The 19,853-nt window shown below is 43.8% G+C and overlaps 1 protein-coding gene across 1 annotated transcript in view; it reads right to left on the reverse strand.

The window, feature by feature from the left end:
- LOC311234614 (heparan-alpha-glucosaminide N-acetyltransferase) overlaps positions 1–19,853 on the reverse strand; it is a gene marked incomplete at both ends in the record, with an annotated part of 120,112 nt that overhangs the window by 29,611 nt on the left and 70,648 nt on the right. The window contains 2 exons of the mRNA XM_084321861.1: positions 4,859–4,980; positions 7,766–7,878. Of these exons, the coding sequence (XP_084177987.1) occupies positions 4,859–4,980; positions 7,766–7,878 (235 nt within the window). The remainder of the gene's footprint in view (positions 1–4,858; positions 4,981–7,765; positions 7,879–19,853) is intronic.

Here is a 19,853-nt window from a genome sequence, read left to right on the forward strand (position 1 = left end):
CAGGCTGCCATTAAAAAACATTGAACCTGTGAGTGCTGGTCCGGCTACCCTGCTTTTTGATATACTGAAAGGCCAACCTTCACGTTGTATTTTTGTTCAATAAACAATGTGGACTAGGCCAACGGTGACTTTCATGAAGAAGGAAAAAAAATTTATTGAAATTGACCCAGTTTTAGCGTTTTTATCAAACATTTTGTCTGCCCAACACAATCACCACGCACGTGGATATTTTAATCAATGGTTCATAACGTGCGTGTGTAATCGAAATGATCTCGTCACAACAGGTGCAGGGCACCAGGGGGCTCACCAGGGGGCGCTGAGAGTCACACACAGCTAGTGGCAGGCACTGCAGGCAGAGAGCCTTGCTACCATAGATATATGCTTGCTACTACTAGCCGAATGAAAATGTATCTGTTTCACCTAACACTATTGCTCCGTGATTATAGCCATCCATCTCTAAAGCTAACCACTATTTGTAAAAGCCACAACCACGTTACCATATTTGTAATAATGTAAATCATTGTGTCGTTGTACATATTGTGTTTATAACGTTAGTAGCTAACATAGCTTAGCTTGGTAGCTATTGTGCTAACAACATATCCCGACATCCGGCTCGCTGGCCGGCATGAACGGCCGACCCAAAATGGTTCTCTCCTCTCTGTACACCCCATCCCCACGGGTACCCTGCCGAGGGGCCCATGGACGCGACAACGGCGGCAGCCGTAGGGTGCTCGAGCCCGTAAAGGCTAGTGGTACACGATAGCTATGAGCTAACTAACGCTACAGGCTCAAACACCCTACGGCCGCCGCTGTTGTCGCGTCCACAAGCTCCTCCGCAGGACACCTGCGAGGACGGGGGCACACAAAGAGGAGAGAACCACCCGCAGGGACGGCGGAGCTATAGGCTAACGTCAGTGTAGTGGTCCCGACTGTAGCAGGGACGGCGGAGCTATAGGCTAACTGTGATGCACCGAGTGGGCCACCATTGATCTACATGCCCCGATCTCAAATGGTTCACGACAGTAGACATCATGCTAACGTTAGCCAGCGCCATATATCGAGTAGTACTATGACCCGGACGGGCAAGGCATACGTTTCCTGAAGTGACGTCACAGCCGTGCTAGCATCTGATAAGCTTTTAGATTCGGCTCATTAATATGCACCTGTAGTGACATGTTATTCGTGCATGGACCTTTTTAACTCTTTCGGAGTGGCATTTCCGGTGTCAAATGGAAAAAAATAAATAATGAAATTATATACCAATGATGTAAACTACCCATAATTGATCAGTAGGGTTTAACCTGGATGTTGGGCTTGAACTTTATGGGATTACAGCACCCAGTGTGAGAACTTGTGAGCGCGGTCTAACTTGACTATATTTCTTCTTTTCCAAAAATCTTGAAAAATGACTTAGGCAATTATCGTATGAGGCAAACGATTTGTCAAAAAGAATGTACGTCCATCTTCGTTATGTTACAATCCACCTGAACTCTCCTCTCATCCTGCACCCATTCGTGATCCTATACTCCCACCTACTGGACAACTGCCCGCACTGTCTCTGCTTGTTATTGCCCTTCACTTGTGTCTTGTATTGTCAGTAATCCTTAGTGTACTCCCCGTCATGTTGCCCATTCCTGTGTACCTGTTACCTGCTGTTTTCCCTTGTCTGGTTTAGTGTTATGTCTCCAGTATGTGTGTGTATTTGTTATCAGTCCTGTCTTGTTTTAGTGTGTCACTGTAGTCTGTCTATGTTTCCTTCCAAGGTGTCTCTCATTCCAATCACCCCTCATGTGTCAATCAGTCTGTGTATAAATGTTGTGCCACCCCTTCCTTTCATTGTGGATTCATTACTCTGTTACTCTGTTTCTGTATTCAGTACCCTGTCGCTTGTGAGTAGTCTGTTCTCCGTATCAGTGTATCCTGTCATTCGTGAAGTTATCCTCTGTATCCTGTGTATCCTGTGAACCCTCTGTATCCTGTGTAGCCTGTCATTCGAGGAGTATCCTATTATCCTGTGTATCCTGTCCCTTCGTGGTTTACCAAGTAAAGTCCTTTGAATATCACCCTGCTGTCTCCTGCCTGCTCTCTACCCGCCTCTGTCCTGCTTTTGGGTCCTACACACCCCCACACCCTAACACGTTATTGTTCATTTGCGCATGCAGGTCAGTTCAGGAGTGTGACCAGTTCACACTGGAATATGATATTGGCCACATAAAAAAGAACTTGAACAACCAAACAAGGAAAATCTGATTCGAGCAATGAATCAGAATTGAGCACTAAGGCTCGCAGTGTGAACGCAGCCACAGACACCCTTAACCCTCTGTGTTCTCCACGGCAACGCCACACAGGGTCAGGCCCAGATACAAGGCAGCAAAACACAGAGAGAGGGAGGGAGAGAGAGAGAGAGAGAGAGAGAGAGAGAGAGAGAGAGAGAGAGAGAGAGAGAGAGAGAGAGAGGGGATAGAGGGAGAGAGAGAGAGGGAGGGAGGGAGAGAGGAAGGGAGGGAGGGAGAGAGAGAGAGAGGGAGGGAGAGAGAGAGGGAGGGAGGGAGCGACGGGAGAGAGGGAGGGAGCGACGGGAGACACGGGGAGCGAGGAAGATGGATCCTCTGTATCAGCCCCCCTTATTGCACATGACAGACCGAGATTGGCTAATTATGCCTTCTGAAGCATTCACCACCAAACCATAAATCACAGTGGCCCATAACATCCAGTAACACACAGCGCACACGAGCACCGCGGCACGCCGGCCCCCATAGGAGATGGGAGAACGGGTGAAATTTATTTTTACCATAACCGCCTGGGTTGTATAGAGACGAGCGGAGACAACAGACGGTCACACGGAACGCCGGTCCTGGTCGACCACTTGACAGTAAAAGCCTGCCTGGCAACTTGCCCCGGCGTGGTGGAACGGTGAGATTTATACTCCTACCTCCTCTACCTTGTAAACGGGGGGAGAGACAATACAGTCACACAGTACACTGGGCTTTGGCCAAACACAGAGAGGAAAGACATGCATTACTGTTGTTACTGTACTGTACATCCTTGTTACATATCTGTAGATACTATATCTATATCTGTACACATCCCTTACCTACTCTTAGTTACTAGTTACTATATCTGTACATACTGTATCCCTTACCTACTCTAACTAGTTACTATATCTATATCTGTACATGTCCCTTACCTACTCTTACTAGTTACTATATCTATATCTGTACACATCCCTTACCTAATCTTACTAGTTACTATATGTATATATCTGTACACATCCCTTACCTACTCTTACTAGTTACTATATCTGTACATATCCCTTACCTAATCTTACTAGTTACTATATCTATATCTGTACACATCCCTTACCTACTCTTACTAGTTACTATATCTATATCTGTACACATCCCTTACCTACTCTTACTAGTTACTATATCTATATCTGTACACATCCCTTACATACTCTTACTAGTTACTATATCTATATCTGTACACATCCCTTACCTACTCTTACTAGTTACTATATCTGTATCTGTACACATCCCTTACCTACTCTTACTAGTTACGCTGCTGGCCAGTATGACTACCATAGTGTCTTCATACCTGTAATTAATATTACAATTCTGTACATATATCTGATTAGCACTACACTCAGTAGTACTAATTTATATATTGTGTACCCAGTTTAATCACCTGTACATTGTATATTGCGGTTGCACTTTACTGTTACATTTGCACTCTGGTTGGATGCCAGACTTCTTTCCGTTGTACTGTATGACGTATGATTTATGATGACAATACATTTTAATCGAATCTAATTTAATCTAATATTATTAAAGTTTTACAAGAAAATCACTCTAGTAAAAGTAAAAGAGTCTTGTGCATGTTACAATAAGTTGACTGAAGCTAACTGGAGTCTACTTTGTGTGCACTGTGGCGTGAATCTCAGCTAGCTTTTGTCAGCTTGCACAGATAGGAGCTTGACCCCATTGACTTTGCATCAGTATGTGGCTAACGAGCCGGAACTAGCATGAGGAACAGCATGGATTGTGGTGAGAAAGAGCTAATTGATAAGTAGGAAATAAAGCTAGGGTTCCAAAAATCTGAACTATTCCTTTAAGGATAAGACTATTCCCAAATAGAAACTGTGCATTACAATTTTTTTACAAAATCTTTAGGGTGGAATTTTTCTTTAAATGCAAAATATTTAACAATTAAACATATAACTATTCTAATAACTAAAAACAAAACGTACCCGAGTAAAAGTAGGAGGAAATACATAGGAGTTTGAGTTGAAATAGTAAATGAGAATAAGCATAATTATGATTGTAAAAAACAAAACAAAAAAAAACAACAACGTTAAACTCATTTAACAGATTGAAGCATACAGTAACTAATTCTCTCTAATGTGGCCAAATCGATCTCTGCTCATAAATATCCCCAGCAGAAGGTGATAATCTGGTAGCACCAGGCATCATAACACTGCGTAGCTCTACCCTACACAACTACAAGTGAGCTTCCCGATACCTCCATGATCGTCTCCTCCAACTCATAACTAAAAAATATCTCTATGACTTCTTTGCGATGTAAATTTGCAAACATTTGGATTACAGATTGCACCCTTAAAATGTCCTCAAGTAGAAGTGGCTTGGAACACAACATTGTACTATAGTAAAACTACTCAATTACAGTGAGAGTAATAGTAATCGGTTACTTTCCAGCCCTGCTGTGATGATATATAGATGAGCAGACAGACAACGGGGTCACACACAGTCTATTGGGCTTTGGTCAACCGTATGACAGCACAAGGTGATGATGATGATGATGATGATGATGTACTGTATGCCGAGGCAGACTGACTTACGTGGGGCAGTTTGGAACAGGCAGGAGGAAGGTGATGCACAGCCACACGGTCGCCCACAGGGTGATAAACACCCACTCTGGCCAATAAAGGAACACATCCTGGACAGGATTCCACCAGTGATGCTGCATCACACAGAATTCATGTCATGCAAAAAAGAAAACTGACTGCGCTCTAGAGAGAGAGAGAGTCTGAGACGGTTTGCTTAAATCATATCTCTAAATAGAATCATAACTTAGGTATATACATTTTCTGTATTTATGTATCTATGTTGTATGTCAGTTAGTAGGTAGGTGTGTAAGCCTACCCACGTTGTATGTTTTGTTGTTGTTTTTATTGTTTATTTTTTGTCTATATTTGTGACAGGCTCCCTACAAAAGCTTTAAATAGCTTCTTGGGAGACCTGGCACATGCACAAAATTGCGTCGTTGTTGTTTCACATGAAGATATGTACATGTAATATATTGTGTGTGTGTGTGTGTGTGTGTGTGTGTGTGTGTGTGTGTGTGTGTGTGTGTGTGTGTGTGTGTGTGTGTGTGTGTGTGTGTGTGTGTGTGTGTGTGTGTGTGTGTGTGTGAATAAATTCATTCATTCACTCATTCTCGTCGGCGTTAAAAGAACACGCCAACATGTGGGGAAATTAGCGCATCGTCTTCTCCAGAGAGAGACAAGAAGATCGGACATGGAAGTGGACGCGTACGGGGAGCGTGAATATTAAAGGCAACCAACTTGTGTTCAGCCTTTCGTTCAGCGTTTCTCTGATTGGCCACACGACCACGTGACCGCGCTGCCGCGCGGCAGAGGGTTGCGCCGCCCGCAGCAGCGGCCGTCTTCCGTTGTAGAATTGTTTACATCAGGGTGAACGCTGTTGTATTCGCAAATATGAGAGCCAGCAATACGCAGCTCCAGTTAACCTAATTTATACCGTAATGAATCATTAAAAAAATATACCGTTAACTGGAATATGTTGTTTCTTTACACATATGTTGGGATTATGTAATTGGTTTGTCATGACAAAACAATAAAAATCGCTACTTTACATCAGGGTGAACGCTGTTACGCTGCCACCACCCACTTCAATGACAGAGCTCTCATATTTGCGAATGCATAAACTATATCTTAAATTATGTCATCATTGATAAGCGACAGCCATATTAGACACATAGCTATAATTTAAGATATAGTTTATGCATTCGCAAAATATGAGAGCTCTGTCATTGAAAGGGCTTCTAAGTTCTACAACGGAAGACGGCCGCTGCTGCTGGAGCTGGACCGAGTCAAGCCGGCGGCGGCGCACGGAAGCCGGGGAGAAACCACTGCATCGCCCCGCTGGCGCTTCAGCAGCCTCCACTGATGTACAGTGACGAGTGAATCTGGTAGTTGGTTTATGACGTTAAAAACGCGAAATAACATATAACGTTACAGCGTACAGTTTCTAGTTAATCAGTCAGGCTTCAGCCTCCACACTGATGTACAGTGACTGACGTTAAAAACGCGAAATAACATATAACGTTACAGCGTACAGTTTCTAGTTAATCAGTCAGGCGTCAGACGAAAGTCTTTCTCTGGTCTGCATCCCCTTAACAATTGTATGTATTGAGATGTACTGTACTGTACCCATTCTGCAATCTGTTAATAAACTTTTCAATCAATCAATCAATCAATTCAATCAATCAATCAATCAATCAATCAAAGCCTCCACACTGATGTACAGTGACACCCAGAGTTTCTAGTTACAGTAGTGACGCGTGAATCGAGATAGTCCTAACAGTGTTTATTATTAAGAGTCAGATAGTCCTAACAGTGTTTATTATTAAGAGTCAGATAGTCCTAACAGTGTTTATAGTCCTAACAGTGTTTATTAGTAAGAGTCAGATAGTCCTAACAGTGTTTATTATTAAGAGTCAGATAGTCCTAACAGTGTTTATTATTAAGAGTCCTAACAGTGTTTATTATTAATTAACGTCATAAACCAACTACCAGATTTATTTTGCACCAGGGAACTTGAAGGTTCCTGCCGCGCTCGCGGCAAAAGGGGGCGGGCTAGCGGCGTGGCCAATCAGAGAAAAGCTGAACACAAGTTGGTTGCCTTTAATATTCACGCGTACGGCGTGGAGGGATGAGTTAGAATGTTCGAATAGTCGTGCCAGTCTCCACATTCGATTTTCATGTCAGAGTCGAAAAATATATATATATACTACTTTTTTTTAATAATTAAAAAAAATATATATATATATTTAGAGGCAGCCTAATTTTCATAGCCTAATTGATCTAAAAGATGCACATGCTACTGTTTCTGTTTGTTTATTAAAACCGGTTGATAGGCCAATGCAATGCTGTTATCATAGGCTACGATGGTGAATGGTGTCATTTTGATTTATTGTCGGTCAGCTGAGCCGATCAACGTTCTGAAGGATTATCTGAAGTGCCTATTTATGTGCAATACCCTTTGATTTTAATTATCCATTCTATTAAAAATAATAACTGACTTTAACTGAAACTGAACATTTGAACTGAATTTAAACTGTAACAGAAAATAACAATTTCGTTTTTTTGTTGAATTTTCTAATATTCGGTCTTAAGAACAGTAGACTATTCTAAAATGATTTTGGTCAGTCATGCACATCCCTAACGGATAGCCTACGCATTGTCCAACTAACACCTCTCCCGAAGGCTACCCGGCCATGTCCGCTTCCATTCATTGTGCTAAGCTAGGCTAACATGCAGCCAGATAGCGTTCTACTGAACACACAGAGAGGAAACTGGTATCTATCTTCTTGTCTCTCTCTCTGGAGAAGACGGTAAGCTAATTTCCCAAAATGTTGGCCTGTTTCCTTTAAGAGATACAGCCTCCTGGAGTGTAATTACTGGTGAAAGTGAAAGTGAAAGTGGACAGAGTGTCTCTCTCACCTCTCTCAGCGGGATCTCCTTCTGGCCCCAGAACGTCTGCATGAGAGACAGAACAAAGTAGGTGAAGCCCAGCCGCTGTAGGACCCCAGGGATTCTGAGCCAGGACCAGGACACTGGGGGACACAGTCCAAACACACAGAACACACAATGATCTTAGATTAGATTCAAATGTATTGTCATTAAAGGAACACGGCAACATTTTACCGTCTTCTCCAGAGAGAGACAAGAAGATAGATACCAGTTACCAAGCTATCTGGCTGCATGTTAGCTTAGCACAATGAATGGAAGCGGACATGACTGGCTTCGCAAGAGGTGTTAGTTGGACAATGCCTAGGCTAACCGCCCATGTCCGCTTCCATTCATTGTGCTAAGCTAGGCTATGTGCAGCCAGATAGCTTTCTACTGAACGCACAGAGGAAACTGGTATCTATTTTCTTGTCTCTCTCTGGAGAAGACGGTAAGCTAATTTCCCCAAATGTTGGCGTGTTCCTTTAATAATAATAATAAACATTATTTGTATAGCACCTTTAGGCTCAATTGCAGCTCAAAGTGATACACAGCAGATCAAGAGCAATGCATAAGAATAATGCATAATAATAATGCATGATACAGCACAAGTACAGCACAACCAAAAGAGGTTTGGCATCCCACCAGAGTGCAAATGCGAGCTCATCAAACTAAACATCCCAAGATCCAAGACCACCTTTGGCCGAAACTCCTTTCACTTTGCGGCAGCTTATGACTGGAAGTCTGGAACGCTATTCAATTTACATCTCTTACTTCCCTGACTGCCATCAAGAATATACTCAACACACTCTTAGTAGATCCCTCCTGCTCTTGCTGATACCCCAATTTCACACTTGCATACACCGTCACACACAACATACAAGCACTCATTCATCTTAACACTTTAAGTGCCGAAAACGTGTTTAGGCGTCCTTCCCCGCCATGCTCAAGTTGCCGAGGACGCCGTAACTCGTCTTTAATATCAATATTTCAAAGATCTGTGATCGAAATCATATTTTTCCTCCACAGCCCTGAGACACAGTGCTGGCCTCCTCTCAACCCTCTAGCGGTTCAAGAGCGCCATCTGGTGGCCGATCGGCAGAAGCGCCAAACAGGAAGTCATGTGGATGAAGTGCTGATCGTCCATATTACTTCCGGGCACTCTCTATAGGTCCCGGGACTCGATCTTGACACAATACATAGCGATCCGTTGCCAATAACTCGATAAACAACATGATTTGGACGTATATACTATTATACAACCTGGAAATAGATCGCGTATTTCTACATCCCATAATAGGAATATTTCAGTTCCACGCTCATCGTCCAACGGCGCGAGGAAGATACGGTAAGATTCAGCGTTATTTTTGAACGTGTTCGATATAAACTGCTCTGATGATCATATCACCCACACTAGATGAATGATATAACGCTGCCCACGGAATTATAAACGATCCCCCGCCCCTCCGGTCATCATCAGATGATACGTAGAAGCTTCTAGAAGTACGTCCAATTGAAATTTTTTATCTCGCACAGATTCCTACCAAACTGTATTTCATCATCAATATAATGCATTTGGGGCTATACCGTACTTTTCGGACTATAAGCCGCGGCTTTTTTCCCCATTTTTCGACCCTGCGGCTTATATAACGGTGCGGCTTATATGTGGACCAAACCCGAAAATATAGCTTTTTTTACTGCATTGAAATGTTATTTATCTGTTCCCTTATTTGCTAAACTTAATACAACTTGTAAATGAGTTAATTCTTGTTATTTGTCCGACAGTATTGTGACAATCCCCTCTGTGCACGAAACCTTACATATGGTAATTAAACATTAAAACACCTGCGGCTTATAGTCCAGTGCGGCTTATATATGTACACATCATTCAATTTAGCTGCTGCGGCTTATAGTCAGGTGCGGCTTATAGTGCGAAAAGTACGGTAAATCACGTTCTGGAGAAAGCTGCAGAAAGAGATGAAAACATACTTATACTTTAGACCATATTTTACTATGAATATGTGAATGAAAAAGTTTAACGTTGCTACACAATGAACAATACATATAGGACCTTGAATGGGCCCTAATAATGGCAATCTAGCAATAGAATTTAAAAAGTTATAGCCCTGCAAGAAGGGGAACTTCTCCATAGACAAATAGAGATGGCAACGGATGGTATATCATGAATTTAGCCTTAGGCAATCAAAGAATACTCGCACCTAGACACACGCATACACATGCGCACACACACACATACTTTCACCCCCGCCCCACCTACTCCTCCCCTGTTTATTTCTTTTGTACATAGGCTGTGCATGTGTTTATTTGTTTAAGTGTATGATTCTTAACTGTTTTAATTTAATTATTAATATACAATTTTTTTTTTTTTTTTATTATTCCTGTTGGGGCCTCTTGGACCAGATCGACATTGTAAATAAGAAACCTGTTCTTAATGTTTTATCTGGCTAAATAAAGGTAATAATAATAATAAATGTAACAGTAGAGTGCAACAGTAATACACAATGTACAATATGGTAGTAAGTCACGCTGGCCAGCAGCGTAACTAGTAAGAGTAGGGTCATAGTCCGGGTTATGGTGCTGTGCCTTAGTGGTCACAGTAGGGTTACGGTGCTCCCCAGGACAATCAATTCAATTCAAGTTGTAAAGTTGACTCTGCATTCGTTCTCAGTTATTTGCAATACGTTGGATAGGACAACCTTCTCCTGCCAAATTGTTATTCAGATTTTCTTCGTTTAATTTGACAGATAATCCATTTCCTGAATTGATTGAGTTGAAAGTGTGAATTGACCCCAGTCCTGATCCCAAAACACACACATACAGTGTGGGTGGTGCAACCTATTTGAATACAGATCTAATCAGAAAACTAAATAAATAATATTCTCCAACCACATGAAGCTATTCCTGCTGACTTAAGCAAATTCTAGTACAGGAAATTGATAGCGTCGACCATGTGGCTGTATGACCGTACGTACAGTAAGAATGCGGTTCCTTCCGGGTGGGGGGGGGGGCTACTGGAGAGGATATTGGAGGAAATGGTGTCAGCCTTTCGGATGCGGAGGTGTGTGTGTCATGAAGGTGGAGAGCTAATCAAAGATTCCCAGTTATCTCCTTGTCACAGCAAATTGGGGAGGATGGGAATGGCCCTCGGGTCGAGAGATTGATGGTAATCTGCACATTAGTTAATTGAAAACCTCTTTGCCGCACAAAGTGCTGTAAAAAACAATATAATCCAGGACAAATCAAATAAGAGGAGGAAATCTTTTTTCTCACAGGAAAAGAGGAAGCTCCTCCAATGACTAATAGACACATGTTTGTTAGACCTGCAGGTTACGGCTCTACTTGATAGTAGGGGTGTAACGGTACACAAAAACCACGGTACGTACCTCGGTTTTGAAGTTATGGTTCGGTACGGGTTTTCGGTACAGTGGGGGAAAGTTTGGCTTTCCATGTTCCACTCAGGGGTGATGTAGTGTGCAGTAACTAATTGTACTTGTAGGGCTGTCAACGAATATTCTATATTGAAATTAATAATCGACTTGTAATTTTTTTATTTTTTATTATAATAATTATATTAGATTGTGAAAAAAAACAGCCCCCGGTGGGCGGTCGTTAGTGGTTAACATACCGTTGTATTCGTTCGGTACACTACACAGCCGTTCGGTACGGTACGGTACACACTGCAACGGTTCGGTTCGGATACGTGTAGCTTTACACCCCTACTTGATAGTAATAGACACGTGTTTGTTAGACCTGCAGGTTACGCTCCACTTGATAGTAATAGACAGGTGTTTGTTCCCCTTTCTGTCACTTCACCACATTTATCAGTTAAACGTTTTTGATTTGATTTGATTTGACATTTAAAAAATTACAAGATTCCAGAAAAAACGTCAAGGATGCTACACAAAAAAGTCAACACTTATTTCCATTGTGGTCCTTGGTCTCAGACAGAGAAGCAATACAAAACATGACCACAAATAATAATTTGACAAACTACATAGACATGAACATTTTAAATGCAGTACAAACATAGCCACAGACAACAATGTATCAGACAACATTTTCATGCATTTTAAAATCTAGTTTTTAACATTGTCGAGAAGCCATGATGGGGTAGGCGGGGTGGGGTAACTGTACATTGGATTATCCACGAAACCTTACTTGGTCCCAAGAAGAGGGTCTCGTGTATTATTGGGTTAGGACATTTACTGTATATTGGAGGGGGTTGGGTTAGGACATTTACAGGGGCCAGTTTCGAATTGCAGTCTCTTTGAGAGTGGTTTTGAAAGTGGGTAGTGATTCACATTCCTTTACAGCTGTGGGTAGGGCGATCCACATTGATGTGGCATAATTGCGAAACGTGTTTTGTCCCTTGTTTGAGCCGAATCTGGGTTTCACATGATTTGTGGAGCTCCCTCTGGTGTTGTGGTCGTGGTATTCACTGACCTTTGGGAAGTATTTTGACATGTACATGGGTACCTTAGTTGTGTAGTGTATCTTGTAGACCAGGCCCATTGCAAGTTGCTGTACTCTGTCGTCTACTCTAAGCCATCCTAGGTTGTCAAAGTGGGCAGTGGGGAGTAAGGTCAAGCAGTAGTCTGACCAGTTTGTTTTGTGATGTTTGTAATTAAATTTTTAGCGCCTTTGAGGTGCTTTGGTACCATGAGGTGCAAGCATAGTCGTAGTACTATGCTTTTCTTTTTGTCTCTGGTTTTCATAGCGGTCAGTATTTCAGTGTGCATCCATGGCTCAGCACGGTTTTTAACCCTGGTGGTTCTTAGGGGTGCCATGTTGTTAAGTATTGTTGTGAATTTGGTTTTGAATCCAAGCCATGTTTCTTCAACTAGTGTACCACTGAGCTCATCTGACCAGTCCATGCTCTCCAGTTAAAGGCCTCTCTAGAGTAGGTTTTGAGGTCCCTAGATGTGACTGTTTTGTGACAGCCGGCCTTTTGTTTTAGCTTTTTGCGGGTACAGAATATCATGTAATGATCACTTAACCCACATGCTATCACCCCTTTGTTGGAGATCATGGACTTGTCAGAGGTCAGAATTAGATCAATGGTAGTTTGTGTTGAATCACATACTCTTGTGGGTTGGGTGATTAGCTGGCTGAAACCATGCAGATCACAAAACCTACCGAAGGCCTTGAAGACGGGTGCTTCTTTACGTAGCATATCCGTGTTCCAGTCCCTGATAAGAATCTTTTCTACACCTTCCACCCCAGCTAAACACCCATCCAGTGTGTCATAGAAACCACTCTGCTCTGGTGGTCTATAGATTGTGCCTACTAGTATGGATTTCGCCCTTTCAAATAAGATCTCAACCCAAACAATTTCAATTTCATCATGGTTAAGGTCAGTACGGTTGAGGAATTTGGTGTCTTTATGAATATACATATAGACACCACCTCCATACTGGTTCCTATCCTTCCTGACAATTGAATAGTTTTCGATTTCAATCTCTGGGTTCATAACAGATGTATCAAGTTTTGTTTCAGAGAAGCATAGAATATCTGTCTCACCGTTGATGAATAATTGTCTGATTCCAGCCAGTTTTGGTCTCAGGCTGTTTATGTTTAGATGGAAAATGTTTAGACCATTTGCTTTTGTTATTGTGTTGATGTCTTCAGGTTTGAGGTATTGTTGTCCGTCTGTGTCTGGTGCTGCTGTGGGGGAGGGGGTGGCTTTGTTGATGTCGTCTTGTGGTCCGTGTGTGGGTATGGGGGGAGGGGGGGGTCCTTTGCATGTCCCTGTTCCACTGAAAATAATTTGTAAGATAAGTGGGAGCCCTATTATTAAAAATGTTGTGAACTATATTGAGCTGAAGTTGAATGGACCTGGCTTCCAGAGGGAGCCAGCACAACAAATGGAAGTGTTGTTTGCCCACATGTGCTCTGGAGGCTAGTCCTAGAGTTAATCGGATGAGTTTCTTCTGGGAAACCTGTAACTTATCTTTTAAAACTTTGGTACAAGAACAGATAGCATAGTCAAAGCAACAAGAAACAAGTGAATTTGCCAGAATGCGAATACTTTCCGGGTCTAATAAATGTGCTTTTCTGGCCAGAAATGTAGTTCTGCCATTCACCTTGCTCATAGTTTTGAGAGCCATGGATTCCCTGCTCAGGCTGCTGTCTAGGTGGCAACCTAGATAGCTTATACACTTTTTTGCCGCAAAAAGCTGCACCTCAAGATTTATGCTGGGCGAGACCAGCTTCCGCAGCCTAGGTTGGGAACCAAAGATGATGTATTCTGTTTTGGCCATATGCAGAGATAATTTATTGTCAATGAGCCAATGTTTTATGGTAGAAAATTCCTTACTGAGAGTGGCCTGTAGCTTGTCCACATCCTTATCGGAGGAAAGGATAGCAGAGTCATCCGCGTAGAGAAACAGGTTCACATTACAGGCAGCTTGCATATCGTTAATATAAATTAAAAACAATAACGGGCCCAGGACATTCCCTTGAGGGACTCCGCAAGTCACTGGTAAGGCAGATGGCCATGGATGTCTGTCAATTGGTCGCTATCGGAGAGATACATTTTAGGCTAACAGGGCTGATACCAAGGGCTGACAGTTTGTTAAAAGGAAGGCTGTGGTTGACAGTGTCAAAAGCCTTTTGAAGGTCAATTAAAATCATACCACATAGTTTGCCAGCATCCATTTCAACTCTGATAAAATCAGTTAAAAAAAGTAAACAAGAATCGGTGGAATGTGATTTCCTAAAACAATACAAACGTACTCAAATACATCCTAATCAATGGCATATTTATCAGTGCCCTTCATTTAGCTGGAGAGAAAGAGGGAGGGGGAGGGAGAGAGGGAGAGAGATAGAGAGAGGGACGGGAGACACAGGGAGTGAGGAAGATGGATCCTCTGCCTCAGCCCCCCTCATTAGACAACAAGCAATCTGCCCCAACCAAATCATCTCAAAACAAAACATTTATTATATCAAATATTGGAACAAATCACCAAAATCACAACCAAATCACAAAGTAAATTAGAATTCTATTTGACCCTAAACAGAGAGTACACGGTGGCAGAATACCTGACCATGTGAATGTTATAAAATGAAGGGATAACTTTGACATGGTACAGACTGAGTGGACACGCGATAGAAACAGGCCATCACAGGCAGAACTGGCTTCCCAGAGAGGCCAGGTTGTGTTAACTTTGTCATCAGGGAGATGTTGAGACTGAATCTCACTTCCTTCTAGACTGGGAGGTTTTCTTTGATAAAATAAATAAAATGTATCGTGAGTTTATCCATCTCCCTGATCATCAAAAGCTGATCATTGCTTATGTTATTGTTTGTATGTTGGACTTGCTTTGGCAATAGGAACTTTGATATTTCATGCCAATTTTGAATTTGAGACAGAGAGAGAGAGAGAGAGAGAGAGAGAGAGAGAGAGAGAGAGAGAGAGAGAGAGGGGAGAGAGGACGACGTGTGATTAAGTTCAATATCACTTAAGAAATGAGAAAAGTGTGCAGTGAGTGCTTTCAGTGAAAATGATTTGAAAGTGGAACTGAATGAAGCCGAACAAAGACATCATCATCAACAGTTGAGTGAAGAACCTGAAGACAGATGGAGACGACCTTTAAATCAAGTATGAAGAGACGTGACTTGGGTCAGTGGATTAAGGTGCGTCTGGGCTCCTTGTGACATTGTGGCTTCGAGTTCCACTCTCAAACTGTGGCGGTCATCCTTGTTGTGTCTCCAACACTGTTAGGGCAGCAGTGGCGGAGCCCAATAGCAGAACACAGGAGGAGAGAGAATGCAGCGTTTTAGGTTGGTTTTAATGTAGGCACCAAGCAGACAGTTCTATATCGTATTAGCTCCGCTCAGCGTCAACTGCACATATCTCACTCCAGTGACGTGCACTGAATAAAAACTTCACAATGTACCTTTACATACCAACATCCGTCTGGCCACACCCCCATCTGCTACCTACATAAGCAGGGGTGTGGCCACACACTCATCTCCTTCACAAATTTCACCCCAAGAGAGTGCCTGTATACCAATCACTTGACGTGGGAAAAGAAAGTATTTAGCTGAAGAAAGGAAAACAGAAGAACAAGGAGATACGTTGACGTTATATCTTTATTTTCTCTCTCACTATTTTCGAGAAAATACGGCGATAATGTCTTCGTCACTGGAGTGTCTGGAAGATGATGATCATTCTGACCTCCACCGGCTTTTTCGTATTAGGGGCTCGCGTCGCTGATCTACTCCCCACCTGCAGTCCTCCTTGCTGCGGCTGGATAGGTATTGAACCTCCGGTTATACAGCTGGACTGTAGGAGGCACCGGCTGTTTGTGAGACATTGGTTTGCCTCTGGGCTGGGTGAGTAATGTTTTGCTATGCGGGCGCCAGTTGTCTGTTAATGCTATGGGGGTTAGCTAACAATTTTACGAAGGCCGGCCCCAGATTGGGGTCCTCTGCTTGGCCTCTTAGGCGGCGGACGGAGGGTCCTGGTCTGACGCCCATAATGGTCAAACTAGTGGGCCGCGACCGAGATCTGGTTTGAACCCGGGATTCTCTGGACAAGCGGATGCTTCTCTGTCCCGTGAAGGCCCCATCTTTCACATGAATGTGAGAGTACACCCTAAACACGAGGAAATGTGGGTCTGGATCTTCTTTATCGGTAGTTCCATGCTCAAGTCGGCTGCAGCCCGTATGGGAATTGTGCCGACTCCGCTGTATGTCTGGTAAATCACAGTTGAAAACTGTGTTGGCATTTCTTTTTCTCTTCTCTCTTAGGATGAGGAGGGTTTCAGGCGGCGGCCTGTCTGAAGTGTGGCTTGTTATGTCGTTGTGTACAGTTCAGGTGATAGCTTTCCCTTCCCAGCCCTTCCCAGAGACAGTCGCATTTCTATCCTCTCCCCAGGCTCCTCAAGGCCGTTCCTACCGCCGTCTCTAGTGCTCCATGGAGCCCGACACTGCTATGCTCTGCTTCGTGCCGGTTGCCGGACTATACTCAAATCAACTCTAAATGGATCTAATCAGTGGATTGCATATTTTCTTCAAGAAGCAGAATAAGGCTAACCCTCTCTGCCTATTGGGACATCATAATCGGGCTACCAACTTGAAGACATGGTTATTTTTGGATTATCGAAGCTTTTGGACTGCAATAAGAAGATTTTGGATCTGTTTACCGCGCACAGGACCTACCAAAATGAACTGATTAAGACACTTGGACACTTGGACTAATAATGCATTCAGTCATTTGGACGGAGTTGTTAAAACTCACTCCACTCAAATCAATAGAGTTATATTTCACTCTATTCAAAATCAAATTTAAAGTGACGTGGCTGGGATAAATGTGTCAGTCAGCCAAAAAAAATTCCTGGACCAAGGTCGAACCAGAGAGCTGTGGAGTCGAAGGCCCCCTGGGAGATAAGAGTGGTGAGAGGGCTTCCCCCACCCCCAATCCCTACCCAATCCCCCCTCCTGCATGTACGCCCGGCGCCACTCCCACATGATGGTGATGGCAGCCGACTAGTACGCATGCTGGAGGGGGGGGGCCTAAGACTGTTTCATCACCAAAGTCCTATCACCCAGTCCATGCCCCCTCCCTCTGGACAATCTTTTCCGCCCTCCCTCCCGCCACCTGGCGCGACGACACTTTGTTTCAGACACTTTGTTGTTGTTGCAGCCGACTATCGCATATGGCGTCTCAGGCATTCTGTAGATGACATGTGTCAACAAATGTACATGTCTGTGTGAATTTATGTTGTGCCGTTGTTACTGTAAAAATGTAATGATTGTGATATGTTGTTATTAATGAGACTGTATGTGTGTGTCACTGGAATTTCCCCAAGGGGATTAATAAAGGAATATCTTATCTTATCTTATCTTAGCTGCTAGTCTTGCGTGCTAGTTTGTGGCCTACTGTTAGCCAGTCAGCTGTTAGCTGCGGCGCTAGCTCGTTGTGTTCACTAGGCTAGGAAATGTTAGCTTGTTGCTATCAGTCGGGAGCGGCTGTTAGCTTAATGCTACACTGTTGAACGTTACTGTGAGTATAACATGCCTTAAACACTCTGACTACGACGTCATCTTTGACAGAGGATGTTAGTCGACCCTACACCGGGTGCCATGCCAGCGAGGACTTCGTCAACATGGAGAACGGCGGCTGGGTGGCGCAGCGGACATTACCCTCGTCACCAACGCAGGAGACACCGGGTTCGACGTCGGTTGTCCCGTTAACCAGTGTTGCAGTCCTCTCGGCCTACGCTCAGGGTGGAGGTAGGAGTCCTGACCGGACTTTAAACACTTCTTCTTTCCTTCCCTTCTAAATGTTTTGTAATAACAATGTTTTCCAAAACGTGTGTTGCTGCAATACATTGAGGATACGACGTGTGTTGTGTGTGAATTGTCTTGTCACTACAATCGGCGTTGTTTTTTACATGTGTAAAAATGAACTGGTTAGTTGTGATGAGAACATGTGTGTTCATGTAACGTTTGTAACGTGGGTGAACTCACAACTAAGTGGGTTAATTAACCTGTGAAGCTATGCTTAGTGACATGTGATTGAGGAATAAATCCTTTTCTCAGCCTGTGATGACAATGAACAGAGTGTTCACATATTAACAGGGGTACCTGTTCAACGTGGTCGTATCAAGGGTAAGGTAGGAGGGGTGACCCCCCCGTTTTTTTCCCTGGGGCTTCCCCCCCTCCTCTCAGACATGTTGTTTACAATATATTGTGTCACTGTGTTTGTGGGGATACGATGTAACCCTCAGTTTAAGCTGCTGGGGTTGTGCTTCTGCTTGAGAAACGATTTTTTTCCTAGGGAAAAGGTTGTTTGGTCACTATCATGTGTGCTTAGCAAGGCCTGTGGCCAATACGTAATCGAGGACTTATAGAGGTGTATACGTCTCTCTCGTTATGAAAAACGGCGTTCCTCTGTAGTAAGAGTGTACTTTTGCCATTTTTTGTTGTGATGAAGGGTTGTGTGTGTCGTTGAGATCTACAACTGGGTTAGGTTTTGGCCCACAGAAGCACATGTGTAAGTCTGGTACCGGGGGTGAACTGGTAAACCTTTCCTCCCCTTTTCTGATTGGTCAGGGGTTAAAACCCCCTGTCCTTCAGGGTTCCTGTCACGTTGCTGTTTCGGCACGTTACAGGGTAGGGGGGGGAGGTTTCCTTGTCCCACGCCCTGAAAGATTGGGCGTGTGCACCACGGAAATTCCCCCGCCATAGAGTACGTCACTGAGCGCGTTTCTATTGGTAAGACTTGGAGGAACTTGGAGGAACGGTATCTGGTGTCTTGTTAGAGTTAGACTATCCATTGATGTGTTTTGGTCTCGTGTACATAGTGCCGGCTCTGGGTGTTTCTGATAGGAATCACGCATGAGGCTGGTGCGCCTTCGTTGCTCGTTATTAAAACAGCGTTTTTATAGGGCAACTGGGGTGGAGTTTTTCTGTTCCGAGCGCCAGTTTACTAGGTTTGTCTCGACGAATTCTCGTTCATATCTGGGGGATGTTAACAGAATAGATCAAAGCATAGGTAGAGGGGTCTCACGCCCTTGGGGTGGGCCACTGAGCGTGGTACGAATGGGACCGTCTGGGTGGCGCCCTCTATAATGTTTTAGATCAACACGCGTACCTGCCCCCCCTCCTGGAGTTGGGGATGTCGGCGTGATTAGGGCACGGGACTGGTTCTGGTCACGCTGGTCCAGGTCAGTTAACCCGTTGTCCACCGGGGACGCAGACCTTCTGTTCTGGTACCCTGAGGGACTTGTGCTTTTTTCAGGGGGAAAAATGCCGTGTCGGCCCGGGTGTCACAGGGTTTGATATTATGGAGATGTTCGTTCTCCATTCTTTTCGCCCCCAGCTTCTCCCGCTTACGCATGGCTGAGAGGGGGCTGTTGAGGTGGTTTTTATAGTACTCCTCTGGCATCCCTGTGTACGTCCCGGTCCGCCGGGCCCGGTCCGAAGTTGTTTTCGTCGACCCGTAGACCTGGGATAACCCCTTTTTGAAAACTGAAACACTTGTACTGCGGTATAGCGGCACGGTGGTGTAGTGGTTAACACTGTCGCCTCACAGCAAGAAGGTCCAGGGTTC

The sequence above is a fragment of the Notolepis coatsorum genome (genome assembly GCF_963971535.1).
Source record: "Notolepis coatsorum genome assembly, chromosome: 9".
In the NCBI taxonomy this organism is placed as follows: domain Eukaryota; kingdom Metazoa; phylum Chordata; class Actinopteri; order Aulopiformes; family Paralepididae; genus Notolepis; species Notolepis coatsorum.